This window comes from Podarcis filfolensis, assembly GCF_964270895.1.
Source record: "Podarcis filfolensis genome assembly, chromosome: Z".
Classification (NCBI taxonomy): domain Eukaryota; kingdom Metazoa; phylum Chordata; class Lepidosauria; order Squamata; family Lacertidae; genus Podarcis; species Podarcis filfolensis.
In genome coordinates, this window is record NC_139617.1 from 2,645,829 (window position 1) to 2,673,629 (window position 27,801).

General features: G+C 46.7%; 1 protein-coding gene across 2 annotated transcripts in view; it reads right to left on the minus strand.

Moving 5' to 3' along the window:
* Positions 1-2,405: 2,405 nt before the first annotated feature.
* SLC6A14 (solute carrier family 6 member 14) overlaps positions 2,406-27,801 on the minus strand; it is a 50,632-nt gene continuing 25,236 nt past the window's right edge. For both annotated transcript variants that reach the window (XM_083595416.1, XM_083595417.1), the window contains exons 2-14: positions 25,287-25,446; positions 24,523-24,654; positions 22,524-22,688; positions 21,329-21,467; positions 19,733-19,865; positions 16,634-16,774; positions 15,307-15,535; positions 12,009-12,134; positions 11,076-11,194; positions 9,764-9,863; positions 7,875-7,984; positions 6,527-6,694; positions 2,406-5,344 (exon numbers count right to left, since the gene is read on the minus strand). In XM_083595416.1, coding sequence (XP_083451542.1) covers positions 5,195-5,344; positions 6,527-6,694; positions 7,875-7,984; positions 9,764-9,863; positions 11,076-11,194; positions 12,009-12,134; positions 15,307-15,535; positions 16,634-16,774; positions 19,733-19,865; positions 21,329-21,467; positions 22,524-22,688; positions 24,523-24,654; positions 25,287-25,446 — 1,872 coding nt within the window. In that variant the 3' untranslated portion in view covers positions 2,406-5,194. The remainder of the gene's footprint in view (positions 5,345-6,526; positions 6,695-7,874; positions 7,985-9,763; positions 9,864-11,075; positions 11,195-12,008; positions 12,135-15,306; positions 15,536-16,633; positions 16,775-19,732; positions 19,866-21,328; positions 21,468-22,523; positions 22,689-24,522; positions 24,655-25,286; positions 25,447-27,801) is intronic.

The following is a 27,801-nucleotide window of genomic DNA, read 5'->3' on the forward strand; positions in this document are numbered from 1 at the left end:
CGATAGTTCTTAAGAAGGAAACCTCCACCTTCAGAGGCAGTTTACCCAGGACTGCTATGTGTTGAGGACAAACAGCAATGGCTGTCCCTGTCTGACCTGCTTAGAGACAGGGTACTGGGTCTATTTTGACCTAAGCTGGCAAGCCAAGCCCTCTGCTACTGGTTCTCCCCCCCCCCACTTGATGTGGATAATCACCCCAGGGGGTTGTGAGATTGTAAAAGATAAAGGTAGGTAAAGGACCCCTGCACTGTTAAGTCTAGTCAAAGGCAACTATGGAGTTGCAGCGCTCATCTTGCGTTCAGGCCGAGGGAGCTGGCAATTGTCCACAGACAGATTTCTGGGTCGCGTGGCCAAACCACTTCTGGTGCAACAGAACCCCATGACGGAAACCAGAGTGCATGGGAATGATTGTCAAGCCTCTGCTTAAAGACCTCCAAAGAAGGAGACTCCACCACACTCCTTGGCAGCAAATGCCACTGTCAAACAGCTCTTACTGTCAGGAAGTTCTTCCTAATGTTTAGGTGGAATCTTCTTTCTTGTAGTTTGGATCCATTGCTCCGTGTCCGCTTCTCTGGAGCAGCAGAAAACAACCTTTCTCCCTCCTCTATGTGACATCCTTTTATATATTTGAACATGGCTATCATATCGCCCCTTAACCTCCTCTTCTCCAGGCTAAACATGCCCAGCTCCCTTAGCCGTTCCTCATAAGGCATCGTTTCCAGGCCTTTGACCATTTTGGTTGCCCTCCTCTGGACACGTTCCAGTTTGTCAGTGTCCTTCTTGAACTGTGGTGCCCAGAACTGGACACAGTACTCCAGGTGAGGTCTGACCAGAGCAGAATACAGTGGCACTATTACTTCCCTTGATCTAGATGCTATACTCCTATTGATGCAGCCCAGAATTGCATTGGCTTTTTTAGCTGCCGCGTCACACTGTTGGCTCATGTCAAGTTTGTGGTCAACCAAGACTCCTAGATCCTTTTCACATGTACTGCTCTCAAGCAAGGTGTCACCCATCTTGTATTTGTGCCTCTCATTTTTTTTGCCCAAGTGCAATACTTTACATTTCTCCCTGTTAAAATTCATCTTGTTTGTTTTGGCCCAGTTCTCTAATCTGTCAAGGTCGTTAATTTTTTCAATTTTTTAATTTTTTCCTTAATTTTTTTCTGGAGTTCCGTTCTTAACCTGAAACTGTTCTTAACCTGAGGTACCACTTTAGCTAATGGGGCCTCCTGCTGCTGCTGCCACACGATTTCTGTTCTCATCCTGAAGCAGAGTTCTTAACCCAGGTACTATTTCTGGGTTAGCAGAGTCTGTGACCTGAAGTGTCTATAACCTGAAACGTCTGTAACCCAAGGTACCACTGTAATTGTATTTGTTTCACTTTGGTTACAGGGTGTGTCCAGAGGCATGTATACATATAAATTAATGCATTCAAATTTCATGCCAGTTTGTGTTATGGGCCTTTTTAAAGTACCTCACGACACTTCTGAATCACCAAGCATTTGCAATTTGACCTTGTTGCTACCACATGCAAATCCAGCTGAGGTTTCAGTGAAATCTCATCCTGGGAGACCTTGGTGATATCTTGCCGGAAATCAGCACAGATGCTGGTGGCAGAAGGTCAGTGGGGGCAGGTGAGGTGCATCACCTTGGGAGCTTCTGCCACCCAAGGTGGCTCCTTCACCCCACCTCATGGTTGGGCTATGCCAGGCCTGCAGCTGAATCAAACAGACAGAAATCAGGCAGCAGGAAGTGGGTGAGTTCTTTTGAACTGCTTGTTAGGAATGCTGCAAACTAAAAACCCAACAATGGCATAAGCTGAGGCTGCCCTCTAAGGGCGAAGTCTTGAATGCACAGCACAGCGATGTCTCTTGCAACTTGCTTGTCAAAACTTTCTGTGCCTGTGGAACTATTTCCAAACCGAGGTCTTATCCATACCAACTTAAAAGCTGCCTTGTTTTTCATATATTTTGTGTGTGGATGAACCACATCACATTTCTATAAACTGGCTGATATGCTGGTTTTTGGGAAGGCAAAAATCCAGCTTCCTACTAGCAGGCAATAGCACAGATCTGATTACATGGCAACTTGCCTGCCAGCCTGTATTTGCCAAATCTTGGTTTTGTGGTTAGCCCACTTTCCCCTGTCTCCCAACCCATCTGCAGCCATGTCCAAGCCACTAAACCTCAACCTTCCTTTCCTCCTTTCTTTTGTTGTCGTTGTCACTGCTGTTCATTTCCAGTTGCAACTTTCTCTCCTTTCTGGGCGGATTTACCTGGGAGGTAGTTTCTTTGCACTAAACAGTGCTTACTTTTGAGTAGTAGGGTTTACCAGAGGTACAATTCTGATTGTTAAACCACTCTGAGAATTGTAGCTCTGTGAAGGGAAAAGGGGTCAAGCAGGTCAAAAACAAACAAACAGAAATTTTATTGGTTTTGAGATGGCAACATGTTCATTTCCCAAAACAGACAATATGTTTTTTTGCAGTACAAAAACACACCTGGGGGAAACCCAGAGCTTCCCACCTATCACCACAGGCTCGGTGTCCCTGGCAAAGAAAGTGCCCTGGCCCTATTTTATGTCATGGACTGTGAAGGCAGCTAAAGGACTCTTTTCAGGGAAAGTAGACTTCCAGGACATTGGCCTACAATTGACAGAAAACGAGGAATGAAGGTGGGTCTAGTGGTCATGCGACCGCTTGGTACGGCAGCTGGAACATCCTGCCACATTGCAATGGCATTTTTCTACCACCCACCCACCCAGAATCAAACATCTGGGGACAAATGGTGGCCACATCCACACTATGAGTTGAAAGCACCATGACACCACTTCAAACGGTTATGGCTCTCCCCCCCCCCCACCCACCCAAAAAAGAAAAAAGAATTCTGGGAGCTGTAGTTTTTTAACGGCACTGAGAGTTTTCAGGAGACCCCTGTTCCTCTCACAGAGCTGCACTTCCTAGAGAGGCTTAACCATCCCTCTTCACAGGGAACTCTAGAAATTGTTGCTCTGTGAGTTGAATAGAGGTTTTCTAACAATTCTCAGCACCTGCTTTAAATTTATGTTGTGAATGTAACCTGTTTCTGGGATCCCTCCTTGTGGCTGCCATCAGAACCAGAGTAGCCAGTGCTGCTTGTCCTGACGTTGTTGAACTACAAGTTCCATCACTGGCTAAGCTGTTTGCGGCTGGTGGGAATTAAGAGTCTATCAACATCTGGAGTGCATTGTGTTGCCTACCTTTCCATTAGAACAGTGTTTCCCGAACTTGGGTCTCCAGCTGCTTTTGGACTACAATTCCCACCATCCCATGCTAGCTAAGGATGGTGGGAGTTGTAATGCAAAAACTGCTGGAGAGCCAAGTTTGGGAAACTCTGCATTAGAAGGATGAAACAACTCCACTTCCATTCTTCAACTGAGATGACTTAGGGCAAAGGAAGAGTGTTCTTGCTCCCCCACCCTGGGCCCAAAGAGGCTGTTATCTTTCAGAGCATAGGCCAGGGCTGAAGAATTGGTGTCCTCTAGATGTTATGGGGAACCTGTAGCTCTCTGGCATGGGCAGTGGCTGGGGATGATGGGAATTGCTGTCTAGCAACATCTGGAGAGCTGGACATTTCCCCTCCCAGGTGTTCAGTGGGACAAGGCTATGGACATCTTGCTGTATCCCATTATAGAACCACAGAACTGTAGAGTTGGAAGGGACAACAAGGATCATCTAGTCCAACCCCCTGCAATGCAGGAATCTTTTGCCCAACCAAAGGTTTGGACCCATGAGATTAAGAGCCTCAGGCTCTACCAGTTGAGTTATCTTCTAACAACAACAACAACAACATTCTGAAATAATATATATATATATATTTAAAGCCACTTTTCTCTTTTGGAAGTAAACAAATTCGATGCCATAAAACTTATAGCAGGAGCTTCAGGGAAAGTTCCTTTGTAACTCAGGTTTCTTCTTTTTGAAGAAAACTAGAAAACAAGTGCTGACCCTCTCCAGAGACACTCACAAATTAGAGATTCAGGAGAGAATGGGGATAAAGATGGATGAAAGGAAGAGCCTCTTGAGAAGATCGCAGCCATTACTAGCTCAATACAAGATCAGGCAGAACAGAAGCATCGTGAAAGTCAGGTCTTTGGGCTGGCCAGCCAGCCACTCTGGGCTTTCTGAGACTAACTAAGGCCACAAAGCACAGAATATGGCACTAGGCACAGGACCCAGCTTCTGAAGTGTCGCATTTGAAAAACAAACTCCAAACACCAAGCTGCTAGCCTATATTGCTGGGACTGTAACAATATGCTTAAAGGTGTGGCAGAAACACCAGCTGAAATCCCCCAAAGCCAAAGAGTTGGCTGGATCTTTAGCAACTGCATGAGGGGTGGAGAGTACCTGGCTTATCCATCAAGAAGAAAATCTGATCATCATCATCATTATTTTGCAAGAGGATAAAAACAATAAATTATGCAAAATAAAATAAAAAGCGCACAGGTTTCTGTGGTGCCAAATTTGGAATGCCTGGATGCAGAAATACAGATATAGATCTGATGTATCATACACATAGCTCCAGGAACAGGAATACAGAAACAATAGCTAATTGTCAAAAAACTAATCTATTTGGGATTACACCCCACTGACTTCAACAATGCTTTCTTCTAGGTAAGGCACTTGTGTGATACTGAATCACCTTCGAGCATTATGGAAGTGTATTCCTATCACAAAGCCTGTTAGGATGGGCAAGGCTGCTGCCCTTACATTTTCAGCGGAGGATTAAGACTCCGGGGAGGATTTCTGCAGGGTCGTTACAGGAATGGATCATGATGGGTTAGGGAATGGAGCCCACTCCTAGCAAGATCTATGTTACAGCCTCCCCTGGGAACAGGGACTAAACTCTGGAACTTCTTCCAGCTCTCCCCATGCATAGCATGGACCAGTTTTAGCACCAGCTAAGGGGTCAGGAGACATGCTGTCTTCCTCACTATATCTAGCAACTGGGCAGGTCAATAGGGCAGTACATGTTAGCGACGAAGAACCTGCCTCCACGCTCCATTGACTTGCTGTCCATTGATCTATCACAATATACAGTTCTCAGAATAAATAATATGGCTTCCATTATATAAAAAAAAACCCGTTCACACAAACCCAAAAAACCCACTCTCTCTGCTGCACATGAGTGCCAATTGCCTCCCAACGGGCCACTTCACTCTGGCTTGTGTACGTAGGCATCCACAGTCGGGATTTCGATGTCTTTCTCCTTCTCTGTGTCAACCATGTTGCGGTATCTTTCTCCACGATTGCGCTCTAGGGCGGGACCCCAGTTGGGCTGGGGCTTGCAGCAGAAAGTAATGCGCTAGAAGGGGGAGAACCAGAAAGGGGGAATGAAGGCTCAGTCTAGAGGTGTCATCCTAGTAGCAGACACAAGAGGCCTGGCGCAATTCTCTGCTGCAAGGTGTGTAGGTGAAAGCCTCTGGTTTAGATAGCTCTTCCAAACAGATTAGGTCAGTAGTATGGAACCTCAGGTTTGTGGGGGAATGAATGTGGCTCCTCTCCCCAGGCCTTTCTATCTAGCACCTGGGATTCTCCCCAGACCATGGCCCTTCTTCTCAGACCACATCCCTCACCACTCCTGCTCCATGCCCTTATGAGAAGTGTCCATAAGTTTCTAGTCCTTAACGTTATGAAGAATGACTGGAAGGTACATGGCCTGTGTCAATATGTGACACGAAAACTCAGGACCCCAAGGGACAGGAATCTGAGCAGCTGCCATGCAAGGGTTCAGAGGCACCATATTCCCAAGAACATTGAGGAGCTGACACAAAATCTGATGTCGCTCCACGTCTGGCTTCATGCTAGGCTTCAACAATTGGGGGAGGGGCCAGCTCCCTCAAAAAAGAAAAAGAAAAAGATTGGGGGGGGGGGCAAAGAGCCTTGGGCCCCCTGGAGCTGTTGCCTATGCAAGGTTTCTTGGCCAGCAAGTCTTTGTGGAAAGTAGAAAGCTTATAAACCAATGCTTTAGATTGCTTAGCAAAATTGTCCTAGCATTCATGGGAATTTACATATGCATTATTATTTGCTATTGTTTCAGCTGTGGCTGAACTCAGTGCCTCTGGGTGCCTCCAGGCTGATGTTTTACTGTGGGTGTATTCTGCAACATTTTCTTAACATAACAAACGTGCAGTAATAGCTGGTTTTATCTGCTTTAGTTTGGTCTGTGAAGTTTCTCCAATGCTACCACATTATTGATGTCTGGAGGGGCTACAGCAGAACAAAAGCAGGGCACCCGCCTGCTAGAACATTTGTGGTATGAAAAGTTAAGGAATTTCAACCGGAAGTTACACGGTGTGCACTGATGGGAAATGAAGCTGCCCCAAAATCTTTACAGGCACAAACAGTATCAGGATTGCGTCTAACCACTTCAATAGCATTGTGATCACAAATCATAACGAATGCACAATTAAAGGACATCTGAAGGGGCCCAGAGAAGGGCGACTATCCCATCAGAGCAGAGTTCATGATACCTCAAAGCACTCACCTGCCACAAGCTCCCTTTTGCTTTTGATATCTTGTAAATGGCAATGATGGGAATCCAAATCAGGCAGAACATGATCATGCACCAACCAACAGCAGCTCCCCAAACTGGGTATTCCACAGAGCCAAATGTTGGGCGCTCAAAGGTGACCAAAGACCAAATCAAAATTGCCTGTTTGAAAAAAAAGTTAGAGAAACAGGAGAGTCAAACTTAGACCAGCCAAGAATAAGCTGCATGTGCAGCATTGAACAAGATCTGATCAGACATGTTTTAGGCCCAGCATTCAAGACTTGGTTTCCTAACCTCAAAATCTGGCCAAAAGGGAAAGCCAGGATCTGAGACTAAACCACAGCTGTAGAGCTGGTGGCCCCTGGTAATGTCATGAGGTGGGCCTGGAGATGGACGCTAATTGGAAAAGGGGAGCAGAGGAGGGCAACCCCCCCCCCCAAGTGCCAGACTGAAGCCTGCACTGTCTTCTTACTATATATTTTTTTTATTAAAGGCACTTTTGCTCACCTGGAGATTCAAGCTCTCCACTTGACACCTGAAGAGGCACCAGGCAAACCTGGAGACTTCAGAGCAGACCTAGATGTCTGGCAACTGCACCAGGGAGAGAAGTTCACCTTGGCCTGTTTTCACACTGCATTTGAACATGGCTGAGCATGGCCCCATCCTTCACCTATTCATGCTTAATGTTTGCAGAGTGCCAAGGAGAGTCAATGTCATTGTCTTCAGTGGTGCAGCCAAGCCTAAATTCAATGTGGCTTGTTTCCTTCTGTGTACCTAAGAACCATTCCAAGATAACGCATGCCCCCCCCCAAGAGAGGCATCTCATGGGAGTGCTGGGGTGAGGGAAATATTTTGCTCCCTCTGGCCCAGGAGCTTATCCAGTCAGCCAGGATATTTCTGGGCAGCCCACAAAAAGACTACAAAGACCTCCAATATTATACATCATGGCATTACAAGGAGTGGGAGCAAGTAGTATTAAGCTCCTCCCTGTGCTTCTGCTGGTGAGCCAGATTCTTCAGGATTTGGGTGTGCAATGCAGTTTCCTGCAGGGGGCGGGGCGGACATCTCACACATCCAAAGCATTCCTAGATGTGCATGTGAGTTTAATCCTGCTTTCTGCAGGAATCAACCATGCGAGGTGCTGATCCAGCCATGTTGCCACCTGCCCAATACCTGACACCATATATGATGTCAGCTGTGGAGATGAGGGACTTGGATTTGGGAAAATATGGGGAAGCTTGGCTGGGGGAAAAATGACCCACGGAGGTTCCCTGTAAGCCCAGCTCTACCTCCCCCCAGCCTCAGAGCTACTGAAATCTCTTGCTAAAAGTTGGCTACTTACAAGGAGGAGGAAAGGTGTGATGAAAAACCAGCAGACTCTCCACCACAGCCAGAACAACCAGCTTTTCTTCCCAATCATCATCTCAGTGTCTTCGATAAATCGGTTTCCACCTGTGCAAAGGGGACACAAACCGCTGGGTTAGTTCTGTGTTTGTGAAGAGTCAGCTTTCTTTTACTCCCCTTGGGATGGTCTGCAGACTGTCCTCAATTGCAGGTGTGTGGCACTGAGGTTTCTGCCTTGGAGTGACTGAAAAACTGCTGCTAAAGTGTTTTAAGATGGGGAGAGATGTTAACAGACAGAGAAGGCACAGGACTGGAGTGATTGAGTGGATTCCAGAATCTAATCCAAGATGTGACCGGCTTCGATCAGATCCTGTGACTCCATGCTAGAGTCCTGCAATTCCTCCCCACTCCTTCCCTGCCTACCTCACAGGGTCGTTGTGAGGATAAAATGGGGAAGGGAAGGAGCATGTATGCACCTTCAGTTCCGTGGAGGGAAGATGGGATGCAAATATAATGATGAGGATGAGGATGCCAAGAATTAAACCTGGGACCTTCTGCATGCAAAGCAAGTGTTCTGCCACAGAGCCCCTTCTCACAGGCATAGTGGTTAGAGTGCTGGACTGGGAGACCAGGGTCTCATGAAACCCCTGGGTGACCTTGGGGGCCAGTTGCTGCCTCTCAGTCTAGTCTACCTCATAGAGTTGTTGTAGGGATTAGATGACAAGGGGTTCTTTCTGTGTGAAATAAACAAGCTGAAGGTTCCTGATGTTTGGGTTATACCCTCAGAGCGCTGAGTGCAGCTGGCTTAAACCGGTTCTCTTATCTCTTTCTGTCAAGGTTGTGCTGACTATGATAATCGGCCAGAAGGAGCCTGGGTTTAACTGTCTCTTTTTATCTCTTTCCCTCCTGGTGTGGTGTTTTGTACATAGTGTGCTTAGTATTAAGGTTTAGTCTTATTATAAGTTATTGTAAGTTTAAGTTAAGTCTGCTGCAACTGGATTTCTTATGGACAGGGCCAATCCTGAATATATTGGATTTTTAACCGTTATGCTCATTTGCCTTCAGTAGCAGTAAAACTCTTCTGGATAAAATATAATTGCCTCTGGTCTATTTTGGGGGGAATCCTGCAATGTGTTGAATTTTTTATTCTGCTAACTATACTTTGGAGTTCTGCTCTGGATCAATATTGAGTAGAATTCCATGACGGAACCATGTATACCACCTTGAGCTCCTTGGAGGAAAAAAAGGGATATAAAAGCAACAAACAAACAAACAAACAAACAAACAAAGCTGCTAATTCAATCTTACAATTATGGGTGTCACTGGGTCTAGCCATTTGACCAGGGCGAGGTAGCATATAAAGCAATGCATTTGGGAGACTGAATTATCAAAATTTAAGTTAGATGTTAAATGGTGATCACTGGCAGAGGAAGAGGGGGCGGGGGGAGCGCACTGCCCCCGGCACCACGATCCTGGTGGGGTGCCATGGCAGCTGCCCCCCACGTTGGGTGCCACGCCCCCACAGGTGGTGCGCCATGCCCCCAGGATGCACGTCACGCCCCTGCGGGCAGTGCACCACCCCCAGGACACACGCCAGTCTGCCCCCAACTGCTCTCTGCCCCCCTCCCCCGTGCCAGAGCAAGAAGCTCCACCACTGATGCCCCCAGGATGCACGTCACGCCCCTGCAGGCAGCGCACCACCCCCAGGACACACGCCAGTCTGCCCCCACCTGCTCTCTGCCCCCCGTGCCAGAGCAAGAAGCTCCACCACTGAGGTTGATGAAGCCTTCCTAATCATGAAGTTGCTGTTGCTGCTTTGGAACTGGGGAGTGTTTGGTGAGGTTAGTGTTTTATTAGGGGCTGGGTGACACAGCATTCATCATTTACCATAAATCCAGCAGATCCCCACCAGCTCCAGGACAGCTGCAAAAAGGATCCCCCAGCCAGCACAGAAATGGTCCACCAGGTTGACCCAGTAGATCCCTGCCTGCAGAAACAGGATGAAAGGCAGCAGAAAAGTTAGTTCCATTCCACACAGATCTCTCTCAAGTGTCTCTAGATTAGGGGTGGACAAGTCTGTCAATTTTTGTTTCCTCTGTTTCTCAAGTTCTTAAGTTCAGTTCACATTTTTGCAGCATTAAGAAAATGCAGCAATTTCTCATTTAAATCTTCATGAAAATTTATCAGCATTTTAGTGTGATTTTTTCCTAATATACACGTTTATTGTATGCAGTTTTGCCTAATATACACATTTTTGCAAAGCCGTTTCCTCCACTGTAATGCATTTTCGTGTTATTTTCAACAGCATATGCATTTAAATTGGATGCAATTTTTGTACTCAGTACTTGGCTGCAGAACTGCATTGCAAATTTCGGAGGAAGATGAATTTGGGAGCATGGGTGTGTTTCAGTTTGTATACTGTTTTGGAAATCCAGTGGGTTTATCTTTAAACCCAAACTTCAAATTAATTTCTCCCCCATTCCTTCTTCTGAGTGTCACGACTTCCAGGAGGGACTGAATCACATCTCAGAAATATAGGCTCACATGGTTAAAAGGGCACTCTCTTGCCCTTGCACAACAAATCCTCTTATCCTTATTCTCCCTTTAAAAAAGACTTTTTGCAGCTAGGGAAGTGACAGGAATTGCACTGAGAAGTGCAGGATGCACAAATCATTAGCAGGAACATGCACAGCCAACCAGGATGATCACTCAGTAATGATGGGAATAGGGCGTCAGCTGGGCCATGATTCAAAGCAGCATCACACCACTTCAAACAATCATGACTTTCTCTAAAGAATCCTTAGAAGTGTAGTTTGCCATGGGTGCTGAGTGTTGTTAAGGAGATCCTTATTCTCCTCACAGAGCGACATCTCCCAAAGCTCCCTTGGTAGAGGGAACAAGTGTGCTAAACCACTCGGGGAGTTATAGTTTTGAGGAGGGTATAGGGGTTCTCTTAACTGTTTAAAGCACTACCGCAGTTCTTTAAATGCATAGTGGAGATGGAGCCACAGTCTGACCAGTGTGTAAGCTTCATGCACATAAACCAGGGTGCATGCTCAATAGGACAGTCATCTGGAAAAGGCTATAGTGATTCCCACGCCCCTTTGTCCCTGAGATGAGAGATTCACAAATTCTATCCTCCTGGGGTCCCATGCCTCAAGGGAGAAGGTGGGCCCATGGAGGCTTTGCTCCTTCCTACCTGCGTAACACAGACAAGCCCAAGCAGGAATAGCACGGTGCACAGGCCCAAGGTCACTGGGATCCTCATTTTCTTCATAAGTTTGGGGTAAACATCTTGGATGGTGGTTGTGAGGGTCTCTGCAGGATAAGGTGGGCATGGTGAGCATTAGTACTACTGATTTATTTTATCATTTCAAGCTGCACTATACACACTATACATTTAAAGTGTGCAACTTCCCCACCAAAGAATAATGGAAACTGTTGTTTCTCAAGGGTATGAGGAACTGAATCCCTAGAACTACAATTCCCAGGGTTCTTTGAGGGAAGCTGTGTGCTTTAAATGTGCGGAAGTTCGCCAATCTAACATGCATTGCAAATAATTCATTTCCGCAGAAGGGTTTGCAGAGTTTAAGGGACTGTAATCCTAGGAAGACAGTTCAGAGTGGCAACCTGATGAAATAAAATTTAATACAATCTCTGCTGACTGATTAATCAAGGGTTCATTTGAGGAGGTTTGAAATGTTAATAAATTATTAACTAAAGAGTGCAATCCTAAGCATATGACTTTTCTGTTCAGGCCAGGCTACCCAGACATGGAATTTTGTTGTATATATTGCTTGCTAATATTATCATGTCTATTTGTTTATAAAGTCTGTTGATTTTATTGCTATTTCCCCATCATACTAGGTTTAAAAGCAATACATAAATGAACACCTATGAACAGGCTTGTGCAGAGTTTGTCTGAGGCCTGGGGCTGGAATCTTGCTAGAATAAAATTATAAACTTAAACAAAAAAGGAGCCAGTCCTTGGCGGAGCCCCCCCCCCCCAGCCAGCTTAGCTTTCATCTTTGCATCAGGAAACCAGCTGCGCGAATCAAGGCTGGAGATTAGCATGAAGGTCACAGGGAAGAGTGGCTGAGATAGGAACAGCTTGTTTTGTAGCATGACTCACCTACAGTAGCAAACTGGGAATCGAGCCCCAGGAGCAGGAGCATGAAGAAGAACAAGAAAGACCAGAGGGGGGCGACGGGGAGCTTCGAAAGGGCCTCCGGATAGGCAACAAATGCCAGATCAAAGCCTGTAACAGAAGAGAAACAATTGTGGGATGAGAAGGCAACAGGAAGTGGTTTCTTGCAGTGTCTCAATGGAGGCCTCTGATGCTGTGGATCAAGGAACAGCAGCAGGGAGGCTGCAATCTCCAGCCTAGTTTCATCAAAATCAGCTCTCATTCCGTTCATTCTGCTGCAATTCTGCATCTGCTAAAATCTACCTTGTTCATCTTGCTATTTGCCATGGCCAAAACTAATGCAATTAATTACATAATCATGCATTTGAGTTCAATGGAGGAAAACAGCATATTTATTCAATGCTCATGGACTAAAAAACCCTCACAATGATAGTGAATGCCGCTCATATTTGCTTGTGGGATTTCTGTTTCTGGCCTTGGAATATATGAATTGATGGGATTTTTTCTGCTTCCAGTTTCAATGAAATGCTCCAACTTCCCTACCAACACATATCCCAAGAGCAGCACAACCCCCGGACGCCCACAGCCTGTTACAGCAAAAGTAGGTGCCCCAGCAGGCTCTGGCTGCAGATGACCAAGTATCCTCCAGCTGTGCTGCCCAGTGGTCGGAGGGCACCAGTTTTTGCAAGGCTGCTGTAAGATCACCAGCAGAGCCTTGCTGCATCAGAGCAGCTGGGCTGGCACAGAAGAACATTTGGCCACCTAAGGTGAAGGAGAAGGTGGCGTCTCCCCCACATGTCAGGGGGGCAGCATCCTCTGTAGCACCTGAGGTTTTCAACCTTTTTGATCCCGCAGCTCCCTTGACCAACTACATTCTTTCTGTGGCTCCCCTGTGGGGTCAGGAGCTCAGTTATGTCACCCCCCCTTGCCTGCAGAGCTGGCAGCCCCTCACCCTTTTTCAAACACCCTCCCTGGTGGAGTGCTCCCTCAGCCTCCTCTCCCCTCCCCTTGGGAGTCCTCTGGGCAGCTGCCCCCACCCCCCGCAAAGAGAGGTGCCTCCTCACACGGCTCCACAGGGGCCTGGGAAGAAGACATTCCTAGGCTTTGTGGCCCAATGGAGACTGACCAAAGGTGAACATGAGGCCAGCACTTTACCTTGGGAGGCAGCAGTGGCGGCAGCAGGTGCTGCGAGGCCTGCATGGCGGAAGGGCTCCCCTTTAGCACAGGGCACTCAGCTCCCAGGCAGGCCTTGCACACAGTGAGCACAAGAAAGGCCAGTGTAATGGCTGTCTGCCTGCCCAGCCTCCCATTTGTCTGTCCATTTCCCAACAGCAAGGGCTGCTGGGCTGGCTGTCTGGGCTCCCTTGCCCGCTTGCTTGCTTGCTTACTCCAAGGCTGCCTGAGCTCCTGGCAACCAGCACCCCCTGGCCAGCCCCAGAGGCACCATTGGCCTGCGGAGCTTATAGCCAGGGCTGCTGCAACAAACAGCTGGGCAAGCCTTTGGCAGGCTTGAGAGAGAGCATCAGAGGAGGGAGGGAAGGAAAGAGGGACAGAAGCCAGGGTTGCCCGCGGCACCCCTGACTATCCTTCAAGGCGCCCCAGAGTGCCACGACACACAGGTTAAAAACCACTGGGCGACCATACAGGGTATGGGGCAGGGCACAGGGCACACAAACCTGTGCTCGCTCCCCATCCTTCTGTACCCTCAGCTCTCTCTCTGCCTCATGGTAAGGCTAGGATCCAATTTGTCACAGTTCTAAAAAAGCTCAGGAGAATTAATGGAAGGATCTTTTTTATTTTGCTTCTCCCAGCTTGTTTGCTTTTTCTGTCTTAGATTCTCTACATTCTTGAAGCAATTGGTGTACTTTCTTGGTGTACAGAGGCATGAAAATGTGCCAGTGTTTCATCATTTGTGTGTGTGTGTGTTCCTAATCAACACATTTTTTGTATATTATTTTGACTGCAAACATTTCTGCAAGTCACTTCCCAGTTCTGGGGAGGGCAGGAAACAAATACCTAATGGAATGCATTTTTGTATGTCATTTCCACGAATGCTTTCATTTTTTAGGCATGCTTTTCTCTGAAATAAGCATTTTTGTAAACATTGGTTGGTAGGAGAGCTGCATTGCCAAATTTGGAGAAGTGCAAATTTTGATGGCTGGCTGGCTGTGCTCTGCTTCTCATATACTTCTCGAAAATGCAAACTTGATAGATCAAACTTTAAATGCAAACTGCATAGAATTTCTCCCCCACCCCTACACACAAGTAGGGGATGCTTGCCACAGCCCACTGCTGCTCTATAACACCCAAGAGCGCCACATTTGAATGTCCATTTTCTCTCCCCACATTCCAGGTCAGGACTGCAAGCAGATACACACAGGGTCCATGGCTTCAACACCAGCCAGCCTTTCCTCCAACCAACCTTTACTGCTTAGTATCTAGTGTGATGAAAAACCATGGAGAACCCCAAAGTTGGCACACTATCATTGTGATATTTTATTTATCATTAAATCATTTGATTCTTAAAATTAGGCCTGATTCATCCTTTCCCCAAATAACCAAGGGCAGCAAACCACTAACTTAATAATTCCAGTACAAACACAGACTGGGAAAAATCTCCGTTTAAAAGAGGAAGGTGTTCAGTTGGCACTGGAAAAAACATCAGAGGAAGTGTCTGTCTAATATTTAATGGGAGGGAGTTACATAGGATAGGTACCACAACACAAAAGACCTGATTTCTTTGTTGTGTGGAAGAAATCTCCAGATAAGGAGGCCTTCATGTGCAGAGCATAGTAATTGATTGGGGTGAGATAATCTTTCAGGTTTCCTGGTCACAAGCCACACAGGGCTTTATACACTTAAGCCAGCACCTGTAACTTGGCTGTTAACTGCTAATTAATTGGCAGCCAGTAGCAATTAGGCCAGCACTTTGGTTGAGCAAATAAAAGTATTGCTGTAATTTGGATTAAAAAAGAAGAGTCTGAGCTACAGGAGGACAGCTGTCTTGAGCCTCCCACCCTTACGTCTGCTTATTACTTATAGTCCTCCTTGTCAAGGAGCCAGGACAAATGCATTTGGTGCATCTTCACCCAGGCATGAACTATGAACACATCATACATTAAAGCACAGAGAATCTTGAGAACAGAGCTGCAATTCCCTGCACCCTTAACAAACTGCAGTTTCCAGGATTCGGGGGGAGGGCGGGGGGAAGTGTCACATGCTTTAAATGTCCCTTAAAAGTACCCAGCCATAGATGGATCTAAACAGTATTTCTCCAGTCTACCTGAATCGACGACTTCTGAGACTTTCTTGCCTGCCTCATGTGCCATGTGCCCCAAGATGGAGAAAATCGCAAAACCAGCAAAGACGCTTGTGAGGCAGTTTATCACGCAGACAAAAATGGCATCCGAATAGCAGTTGTTGTTGAATTTGTTGTATGAGGAGAGGGCGACCAACCCTCCCCACGCAACAGACAGAGAGAAAAAAATCTGCGTGGCAGCATCTTTCCAGACCTTGAGAAAGACAGATGGAGGTGGGGGTGAACAATATAGATATTATTGCATCATAATCCCTGCAATGTAATAGGCATGTGTGTCGCAAAGGCTGTTGTACACAGGTATAGGCTGGGGTAGCCAACATAAGAACACAAGAAATTGCTGGGTCAGGCCCAAGGGGGCCCATCTAGTCCAACATCCTCTTCTGAAAGTGGAGGAAACATCTCTGAAGAACAAGGGGAAGTTTAGGTGTGTGGCCTGATTCTGCTCATATTTATTTTTAAAAATATAACGTCCCTGCTCTCTTCATCTAGCAATGTTAGATAACAGGAAGTTTTTGCAATGATGCCTGCCATGTTCAGACTGGGAAATGATGCATTTTTAATGCCACACTGGAACTCATACTTTGGGGGGGGGGGCAGAGGGGAGGTATGTAGGAATTCCCACTTTGCCTGTTATCAGTAGTGTGGAAAGAGGATAACAGGGACTTGATCCCTCTTAGGAACATCATAGGAAGCTCCTTTATATAATGTCAGACCATTGGTCCATCTAGCCCAGTTATGGAGATGTTAAGAGGTCATGACTCCCCAAGGTTTCAAGGAGAGGACACCCCAGCCCTGGAAAGTCCGTTGGGGATTGAACCTGGGGCCTTCTAAATGCAAAGCACTTGTTCTACCATGCACCAATGACCTTTCTCTTAAAAGGTAAGGCTTCTCATGGTTGAAGATAAAGAGCTGATTTAATGGTACATAAGAAGCTAGGACTAATCTACACAGGTGAGTTATACTGTTAAAAATGTGTTATAAAAGTGTGAGGGCACTGTAGAGCAGCGATCTGTCACCAGTGGGAAATTGCCCTGAGAGCAACATTTTTATAGCATTTTTAAAGCGTTCTCCTGATCAGTGTAGATCCAGCCCTAGAATCAGACCCCTGGGCATATCTAGCTCAGTATTGTCACTCTACACTGATGGGCAGCAGCCTTCCAAGTTTTCAGGCAGGGGACATTCCCAGACAGTGCTCTAACACTGACCCTTCTGTGGCCCTTCTGTGCTGTTATCTGATATCTGGCAGAAGCCGTGCTCAGCGCAATTCCACCACCTGCCAGGACACACTCACCTCTGCCTCTGTGAGCTTGGTGAAATTAGACTGCTTTCCAATGTAGAACTCAATGCCCTCCAGAGCACCATCTAGAGTGGCACCTCGGACCAGCAATATCACAAGGACAACGTAGGGGAAGATTGCTGTGAAGTAAACAATCTGTGATGACGAGAAAAGAAATGAAAGAATGATCAAGATTTTGGATTTGGGAGGAGGATGTAGAAGGTGGAGTCAGGGTGGGACCGAGTCTTAAATGGAGGATTTCACTAGATCTGGAGCAGGGAGCCACTTGCAGCCAATGAGATGGATGCCTTGTGTCCCTCAGCACCCACAGGTCATTCTGACAGATGGGCAGAGATGCCCACCCATCAATCACCCAATGATACAATAATGATAATGATAATATCATTATGTTGGATATTATAATATGTTGGAAAATAGGAGACTGAGAGAAGATATGATAGCCATCTTCAAATACTTTAAGGGCTGTCATATGGAGGAGGAAATATGCCTGTTTTCTCCTGCTCTGGAGGGTAGGACTCGAACCAATGGCTTCAAGTTACAAGAAAAGAGACTCTGACTAAACATATGGAAAAACTTTCTGACAGTAAGAGCTGTTTGGCAGTGGAACACACTCCCACAAGAGGTGGGGGACTCTCCTTCCTTGGAGGTTTTTAAGCAGAGGTTGGGTGGCCACCTGTCATGGATGCTTGAGCTGAGATGCATGCATTGCAGGGGGTTGGACTAGATGACCCTTGGGGTCCCTTCCAACTCTACAATACTATGATTCTATTAAGTAAGTAAGTAAGTAAGTAAGTAAGTAAGTAAGTAAGTAGTGTCTCAGAGCTATTTAATATAAAACCAGTGCTTTTTTAAAAAAGATGGTATGCACCAGTAGGCTGTACTGCCACCTCTCCCCCCGCCCCCATGCTACAAATTCATGTGACCCTTTTATCACCGCCAAGTGCCTGATTATTGTAAAAAGGTGGTGCCAGGGCAGAGGTGCTTTGGCACAATCCTTTTGTGATTGTCAGGCAAGTTCCTGGAAGGCACTTTGCTGTTCGTAAAAGGATTGCGCCAAAGCACTTCTAGGATGCAGGAGGCAAAGGTGCGAGGGGGGAGGGAGTGGGCGGGTGGGTGGGCAAGTGGGGGCCAGCATGGTGGCGGGGGGGGGGTGCGAACAGGCAAAAAGCAGCAGGGTGGGAGAGATGGGGGGCATGGTGCATACTGGCACCATTTTCCCTAGAAATAAAGCACTGTGCATTACATACATACAGTTGTTAAGTAATATGTGCAATGATTGCCTATAGAAAATATTTCTTGAAAATAATTTTAATTGTAAAAGCTGCTCCTTCTATCTACATGCAAAGCAGCTGATCTGCATTTGTGACGGCCCCTCCCTCAATTCTGCCGGTACTGCAAAACATTCTTCTGGGGAGCAGCCTCCCTCTCCTCTGCTGCAATTGTGAGCAGTCGTGCAGGTTCTCTGGAATGCATGAGTGTGTGAGTGACTGTGTGCACGAGTGAGGACACTCCCATAGGTGATACCCCACAGGAGCCTCAGCTCTTGTCCTTGGGATCACCTCCAGATGAGCGACATAGATAAGAGCAACCCACAGCTTCCTGCCAAACTTGTCCTTCTATGCTGGCCCTGCAGAATTGCTTAGGAGAACCCAAATGCCGTGCCAAACTAGACTCCTCTGCCACGTTGGTAACTGCTAATTTTAGTGGAATCACCCTGCTGATGCTTCTCAGTGACTGGAGAAGGAAAGGGAGTCGGCCCCTGAGCTTAGCAGTGCTTAGAATAATCATTGCACTCTCAGGATGTCATCACTGAGCCAGCCAGGCTGGTTCTGCTCTCACAAACAGAAGCCCTCTCATTGCTTCACCATCACCACTTGCCAGAAACCCTATGCAGATGGATAACCCTCTAAATCTCTCTCTCTTGCCACCCTGAATTTAAAACACCATGATACTGACTTAAACAGTCGTGGTTTCCCCTAAAGAATTCTGGGAGTTGTAGTCTGTTAAGGGTGCTGAGAACTGTTGGAAGACCCCCTTATTGCCCCCACAGAGCTACAGTTCCCAGAGTTCCCTGTGAAGAGGGATTGACTGTTAAACCACCCTGAAAAATGCCACCACACCCTTAAACTACAGCTCCCAGGATTCTTTGAGGGAAGAAGCCAGGGAGGTTTAAAGTGCTTTAAATGCATGGTGTGAAGGCAAACTCTCTTCCAACTCAAGGGAGTTCTGAGCAATGTTGCACAACCTCTTCTTAAGGGGGATTTTTATTCTGTAGATAGGTATGAAACAAGCCTGAACATCCCACATTGGAACAAGGGGACAATTATGCCATTGCGGCTGACTGGAAAGAAATGCAGGCTCTCATAAGCTCATGTATCTGTGAGCACAAGTCTAGGCAGTGGCTGCTGGTACTCTTGCTTTGGTGCCCAAAGGTGCTTGAACTATCCAAAGTTATTCTGGATTTTCTAGAGTGGGCATAGGAAGCTGCTGTAAACCAAGTCAGACAACTCGTCTGCCTAACTCAGTAACATCTACATCTAGATAGCTCAGATGGTTAGAGCATGATGCTGATGATTCCAAGATTACAGGTCCGATCCCCGTATGGGACAGTTGCATATTCCTGCATTGCAGGGGTTTCGACTAGATGGTCCTGAGGGTCCCTTCCAACTCTACAGTTCAACAATTCTATGGTTCTTTGATGGTCACAGCTCTCGAGGGTTTCAGGAAGGGTTCCCTCCCAGCCCTACCTGACATTGGGGATTGAACCTGGAACCTTCTGCATGCAAGGCAGACCCTCTACCATGGACCTATGACCCTCCCCTTGAAAACAGTGCCTCACTCTAAATAAGGGGCTGGACTTAGGAAACTGCTTTGTCCATCAACTTCAGTATGCACTTGACAAGCAGTTGCTCTCCAGGGTTTGAGACAGGGAGTTCATCTGAGTGTTTTCCTTTCAATGTGTTTGCATCCCATTGGAGTACAGGCTTGATCAAAGAGAGGGAGAGCAGATCTGGTGGACTGATTATGTCCTTTCCTCACGCAAAGGAGGCTGGCACTGCAGCTGGTAGCCCAACGTGTCTGGGTTAAGCCTACCTTTCCCGAAGACTTGATTCCTTTAAACAAGGCCACTGCCACAATCAGCCAGGAAAGGAGAAGGCAGAGGGCGAGGTACCACACAACCTCCCCAGTCTCGTCTAAGCCACTTGAACGCTGAAGGACCTTGTTGCTGGGGGGAGACAAGGGGAGCATCAGCAAAGACATCACTTAGAACGGAGTGCTGTAGCCAGCTGTGCAAAATGAGGTGTTCTAAAGGAGGCATCTGTGTAGCCTCCAAAGGGGGCTCCTACATCCTGCAGACCCCAGTTTGGCTTAGGAACTTTTATTTCACCCAGGGATGGGAGAATGGCCTAAGAATATGTTACAGGCCAGACAAAGGGGTTTAGAAGCTCTTTGGTTTTGATTCACCAAGATTTCCCCTGGCAACAAATACTAGCTTAATCTTGACTTGGTCATACACCATGTCTGCGTCTCTGAACCAGATCTAGCTTGGCAGGGTTTCATCCTGGCCCTGGGCACTGATTGTTTTGCCTCTGGGTTTTGAGCTTGGAGAACTGATCTTGTGAAGTCCCACCACCAGCTTGCAAGGTTTCCCAAGCAATATCGGCAATGTCACATTTCTCAAAGCAAACCAGGATCTATGTCTCTCTTCTGGAGGCTGTACCATGTTGTTTCACTAACAACATAGCTTTTATTACTCATATTACTCATCGGGCAAATGTGCCGCAACCCATAATGATTAGTGCACAAAAGAAGCAGGGCAGGTAACACACCTGCAAATTAGTTGTGTTCAGGTGTCATTGCCACTCTCCAATGCCTGCCCCTTTCAGGTTGTATACACCTGAACAAAGGGGTCACCTAGGTAGATGCTTAATGATCAATGAGTTTTGGGTGGGAGACAAAACTGCCTAACATTTCAGGATCTTCTCTCCTGTGTTGTTAAACTGCTTCAGGATAGGTAGAGATTGGGGGTTTTTTTGGGGGGGGTGTTGCAAAAAGGTTGATGATAGAGGTGGATGGACAAATGTCAGCTTGGATATGGAAGAACCCTGTTGCTCATGTTTGTGGCCTTGGGCAAGTTTCTCAGTTCCCCATCTGCAAAATGGGGGTCAGCAGAGTCTTACCTCACAATGCCATTGTTTTAAAGCCTATGGCTGTATGCAAACCAGACCTTTAAAGCACATTCTTCCCCACAAAGAAACCTGGGAATGGTAGATTACCCCTCACCAAACTAAGGTTCCCAGCACCGATAACAAACTACAGAACCCAGGATTCTTTTTGGGGGTGGTGTGCTCTGAATGTGCTTTAAAAATCTGGTGTGCACTAGAGTTTGGCTAATTGAGACCGCTTGCCTATTTAGCTCAATGCTGTCTGTACCTTCTTTCCCCACTTACTGCCCATCATCCCTGGCCATTGACGAGAGTCATGGTCTAAAACATCCAGACGGTACAAGGTTGGGCGAATGCTGGTCTACACTGACTAGGCATTTTTCCACCTGGGGATGCCAAGGATCAAACCTGAGTTCCTTCTGTGTGTAGCTGTTGAGCCACAGCCTCTCCACCCACTAAGGGCAACCCCAATGACACCTGCAGACCACATTTCAACTGGAAGAGCAACAGGCCCAGGACTCACTTCCAGTATTGTTCGCTGGGAGCCTGGGTGTTCGCAAACACCTTGGTGCCATTGATGCAGGTGAGGTTGTTTTTCTCAACCCAAGAGTAATTCGCGTTGATAGTAGTCTCATTGACTAATGTAATGTTGCAGTCTAACACTGAAAGACAAAAAAGTGTTGCTCAGCAGTTCTGCAGAAGGGAGTACAACAAGTATGTGAAGCAACAGCAGCAAAAACATTTTTAACCCCGAGTGTAGATCACCCTGGAAAATGAACTAAACATAGGAAGCCTCCTTTGACTGAGTCAGACCCTAGGCCCATCTAACTCAGTATTGTCTACACTGACTATCCAGGGCTTTCAAGGAAGTCTTTCCTGGCCCAGCCTGGAGATCCTGGGCTACTCTACCATTGCACTACAGAGCTTCCTTGCATTGCAATCATACATATGACCACATCAAGATTGCTCTTTTGCAGTGTTTTATCAGTCCACATTCCATACTGGTAATATGGAGGTTCAAATGAACAGAAGTTGTTGAGCGTGGAGGCAAACTCTGTATTTCCCCAGAGAAGTAGATGCAGGCGGGGGGGGGGGGAGGTTGTAGTTAGAGTAGTAACTGTCGGGGGGGGGGGCACCGGTGCTTAGCGGACCTCCCGTCTCCAGTTTTGCTGCAGCTTACCCAAAAGAAGGAGTGGTGAGGTCAGCATAGTACAAATGCATTGATAGGAGTGCCAGATTGGTTCTGCCAGTGTGTTTGCACTGTGCCAGCCTCATCCCTTTCCGCAGTGACACAGTGGGCAGGAAACCAGGTAAGAGCCACTTGCCCCACCCTGCCAACCACTACAGACTTAGAGGACACCATTAGCAGTAGGGTCCCAGCTTGCTTTCTGCCCATGGTGACTTGGCCACAGATAACCAAACTCGCTTCTAACCGCATAGTGCCACCTATGCATGTCCACACGCTTCATTTGCAGAGTCCATCCCTGTTTTTTTGTCACACACTGATGTGTGATGGACTGTTGCAACATTGCTCTTATATACTGAGGCACCATTTGGGAGGGGTAAAGAAAAATGATGCACTAATCCAAACTCCAAATAAGCCATCATTCAGCAACAGCAAGAGACCACGGCATCAGTTTACTGTAAATAAGTTGCAACACGATCAAGGATTATTGAATGAGCTTGAAAGAACAGTCTTGCTGCTATGGAAGTCTTACCTAGCCTCGTCTTGCTGCAATTTGCATTGGCCCACTCAGGATTGCAATCTGCCCAAGGGAGGACGCTTTGGAAGGAGGCAAACAAGTAGTAGAGGCTGTAGCCAATGATGACATTGTAATAGATGGTCACAAACGTTGAAATGATCACCATTGTGACTCCGACTCCTAAAGGGATAGAGAGGAGACATCGTGATAAGAGCAGGAAGAGCATTTCTAATGGCCATGATGTTTGTTCCCTCAAAATTATTTAACAGACTCACTGGATTGGAGAATAAGGCTTGTGGGGAGCCGTCCCTATCTCATCCCTCCAGTACCTGCCCAAACTGTCCTCCAAACTTTCTAGTTGAAAACGGCATTCCACATGGGTCAAAGCACTTTCTAGAGCAGAGATGGGCAACACTGAGCCTAAGGGAAGCATCCCTTTCCAAGGGCCACATACCAGATGCAAAAGTGGACAGAGCAACAAATATTAATTTTACCTCTGCACAGTATCCTGGCATGATAAGAGTTTAAGGGCACAATTCCAACCAGGCAAAAGCAGTCAAGGAGGATACAAATCAGATGTGTTGTTGAGTTTATGAATGGTCCCCAGGGATCATGCCTCCTACCTCTTAACATTTTCCATCCAAGGGGTGGTGAATATCCCATATGCTATTATTGTAGCACAGTTTTGACCACCAAGCATGCAATTTTGCTTCCTCTGCTGCTTTCCCAATAAGCCACAAGCAAGACAAGGAAGATGCAAAAGACGGAGTGGATGGAAACTGATTGACTCAAGTTCTAGATCAAATTCTTTTGGGGGTAAATATTGTGGGATGTAATCCATGAGAGGCAGTCAAGTACAACATTCCTTGAAAAGCTAGAGAAGACGTGTGAGGGAGGGTTTGGTTCAGCCAGTTGAAACTTCCTGTTCCTCCTGGCTGGAGCATCCTTCTTTTTTGCATGTGTTAGGTGGGCGTGAGGTAACCTGTCCAGATATCAAAAGGACGAGTCACGCAGCACACCTCTCTCTTTTTCACTTCTTTCTTCATTTGACCAGCTTCTAGCTAGGACTGCTCTGCTAGCTCTCAGCTAGCAGAACACTGGGATTACTCCCCCATATGGGGTAGATCCACATGTACATATTTGTAACTAAGTCTGCCTTCAGGGATTCAACTCTGAACTGATGTAAGTAAACTTCTTTTATTGACTTCTTTATTCTTTGAAGAGGGATTCAAGGGAACTTACCAGGAATGTACAATTCAATTTGAGACAGACTGTGCATTTTTAACATACAATGTCTATGGGTCTCCCTCCACTGTTTGAGGCTGTGTGCCTCTGAATACCAGTTGCTGAGAATCACCATTGGGGAGAATGCTGCTGCACCCACATTGGGGCATCTGGCTGGCCACTGTGAGAACAGGATGTTTGTTGGGTTAGATGGGCCTTTGGCCTGATCCAGCATGGCTCTTCTTATATTCATATGTTCAAGGCTGTTGTGCTGATATATAAACCCCGGAACAACTTGGGTCTAGGGCACCTTAAGGACTGCCTGTGGTCCAATCCCTGAGATCACCCGGAGGAGTGCTGTTTGTTGCCCCTCACGTTGCAATGGCCCAAATGGCTTCATCCGTAAGTCAGGCGTTTAGCGTCACCAGCCCCATTCTGTGGGGCACTCTTCCAGCAGTGATCCAGCAAGCACCCTCACTTCTCAGGCATCTCTTGGAGGTGTTATCATGCTGGTAGGCCTATGCAGTTGCTTAAAACTCACACAAATTGTCTGTTCTGTGCTGCTTAAAAAAATGTTTGTATATTGCTCTGCACTACCCTGATATATTATGAGAGGGTGGTAGATTAAAATACATTCCAAAATAAAATAATGAGCACAAACCACCCTCGATTTTGCATTAGAGAGCTACAAACAGAAACCTTCCCAGGAAGTGTTGTGTATGTGTGTGAGTGTGTGGATGTTTCAGGGCAGCCCAGTGGAAACCAGTGTGGAAACGGTAACAATGCCAACCTTGTAAAAGGGGTAGAATCCTCCAAACAGAAATGGGTCCCAAGCTGGCAAACTGCCCAAGCGAGCATTCCAGGAAGAACAAAGGCAGCCCGGCCAGAGCCAGCATGATGGTATAAGGTATCAAGAAGGCCCCTGCCAAGAAGACAACAAAAGGAAAGAATGTGAGCATTGGACCAGCCAACCTTCCAAGACGTGTGCATATACAAAGGCAACAAAATGTTACGCACCACAAACACACTGGGGAATAGGCAGATTAGCAGCCTGCTGATGGTGTGGGCACAGAGAATCATAATCGCTCCACCCCCACCCCGGAAAACAGCACCCTTAAACAGGCATTTGGCATTTGGATGAATTCTGTTGTTAAAGTATTGCCCCAACTTCTGCGTGAATCTAAACCGGGCTTCTAGAAATCTGGTGTTTGGGGCTCCCACTCCCAACTCCCTTGCTGACTGGGACTGGCGGGCACTGCTCGAAGCGCCAACCACACTTGGCACAATGTAAGTTATTTCTAGCCTGCAGCATTCATGCTGTTTGTGTCTCAAGGGCTGGATGAGGAGTGGGAAGAAATGCCTTTCATGGAAATTTCCTTGGCTGGTCGCCTAAAGGCACTTTCAACACACTCTAGGTGAGTAAGTAAGCAGCTGTTTGCCAGCATGCATTATAAGACAGGCAACTTCAACAAACGCTCCACTAAGGTGCTTCTCCACTTTCTCCTTCTAGGATGGCCTTGCCACTGACACAGGAAGCACAAACAGAAAGCCTACCTCCTCCATCCTTATAGGTGAGGTATGGAAAGCGCCAGACATTCCCCAAGCCAACGGCATAGCCAACCATAGAGAGGAGGTAGTCTGATTTGCGCGACCAGTTTCCTCGTTCACTCTCTTCATCTTTTTCGGTAATTTTCTCAGTAGACAAAGTGAAATCCTTTAAGAAGGAAGAGAGAAAGTCATTCATGCATTTATATCAAAATCTTTGCATCCCACCATTCTGTCCATGAATGAACATTGGCGAGAGAGAGATGATACAAAAGAATGCATGCCAATTATTATATTAATTTATTAAATACTCAGAGTAGACCCACTGAAATTAATGAACATGCCCATCTTAGGTCCATCCATTTCAATAAGTCTACTCTGAGTAAAACTTAATTGGATGCAGCCCAATACTTAATATTTATTAATTTATATTAATTAGTTTACATTAATTTACATACACGACAAGGCCCAAGTAGACCCATTTTGTTATATAACGACAGTTATAATGCTCACCAGCCATGGCGACTATGTTCTGCCTCCATTACAAGAGGCATAATGCATCTGGACACCAGTTTCTAGGAATCTCAGGGGAGAAAGTGCTCTTGCCGGCCCTCCAAGTGCCCCTATTTTCCAGGGATGGTCCCAGATTGACAGAAGCCATCCCAATTTCTTATTTGATCCCAGAATGTCTTAAGACGTCCCTGTTTTCACCAGAGAAATGCTGGAAAGTATGGAGTTATGTGACCCCCTGAGCCAAGGAGATAAGTATACAGTGGTACCTCAGGTTACATATGCTTCAAGTTACATACGCTTCAGGTTACAGACTCTTCTAACCCAGAAATACTACCTTGGGTTAAGAAGTTTGCTTCAGGATGAGAACAGAAATCATGCAGCGGCAGCAGGAGACCCCATTAGCTAAAGTGGTGCTTCAGGTTAAGAACAGTTTCAGGTTAAGACTGGCCTCCAGAACGAATAAAGTACTTAACCCGAGGTACCACTGTACAACCTTTAGAAGACCTCTAAAGGCAGCCCTATATAGGAAAGTTTTTTTAATGTTTAATGTTTGGTTATCTTTTAAATATGTTGGAAGCTGCCCAAAGTGGGCAGCAAATAGCAAAATTATTATTATTATTATTATTATTATTATTATTATTATTATTAGATAGGACACCCCTATTTTCATTGGAGGGTTTGTTGTTGTGCTCATATCCTTGGGGTCTACCCTTGGGGGCATCTGGTCGGCCCCTGTGAGAACAGGATGCTGGACTAGAAGGGCCATTGGCCTGATCCAGCAGGCTCTTCTTATGTGCCTATGTTCTTGGCAGTTTACAAAATAAAAAAGCCAAGTTACACCAACATTAAACTATAAACACCCATGACTGAAATACACAATAAAAGAAAGCCACTTATAACAATGCAGCAATTAAAGGCAGGAGACTCAGGAAAGGCACCTGAGCCAAGGACAAGGTTAATAATGCCCCCCCCCCATGGTGAAGCTCTCAAGGTTTACCAATCAAAGGCCAGAGATGGAAGAGATGAGCCTGAATGCCAGGGGACTGTAGGCGGGGGGGGGGGGGAGTTGCTCTTGCACTCATGAGCTGCTTCTGCTTCCCAGAGGCCGAAAGGGGAGCTGGGCCAGTGGGCCTTAGACCTGATCTAGCAGCCAGGTCCTTCCTGTATTTCTCCACCATCAGGGCAGAATCAACAGCAGCAACAGTGAAGCAGAAAAGCATTTCACATAACTCAATTTTTCTGTGGATATCCAGGTCAGAGCATGTCCTGGGCTGCAACTGAAATGACTGCTGTTGCTTTAAAATCAGCTGAGAAAAAGGCAGAGAATCTTTAGTTCTACATGCAGAACATGGATTCCTCCAAGGTAGGAGTGCCATCTTGGCCCTGCGACTTTGGGTGCCCGGGGCTGTGGTGGGTACCACGCAGCTTGCCTGGTCCTGGCGCTGAAATTTGTGGGTGCCCAGCCCATTCATGGGAATTTTGTAGGCGGTGCTCAGGCATGCAGGGCCCCAGGCGCCTATGCCCCAAGGCATCTTAGGAGCTGTCATTTGCCCGCAGCAGAGCAACAATCCCCACCACCCTTAACTACACTTCCCAGAATCCTTTTTTTTTTTTGGAGGGGGGAGAGTTGTGTGTTTCAAGTATGCTTTAATTATATGGCAAAGTCAAAATAAATTTGTCAGCCACCTTTAGATCTCATGGCAGTTCGCGGCATAAAAATACCAATGCTTCCCTCACATGCACCTGCCACTTTAGTTCTGATACTTTTTTAAACACACACACACACCCAGGATCAATCCTCATGGGCATGGCGGGGGGGGGCAGGGGGGTAGTTGCCCCCCAGATCAAGTAAAACAGCAGAAATACTTAACTAACTGAGCAGTCACCGCCCATCAAAATCCCTCACTATGCGCACGTTAACCCTTTTACCTCTTGGCCATTTCTGCTCCGTCAGAGGTTCCCAAGAGGGGAGCAACAAAGGTGAGCTCTTCTGTTCAACCTTGTGGAAGCC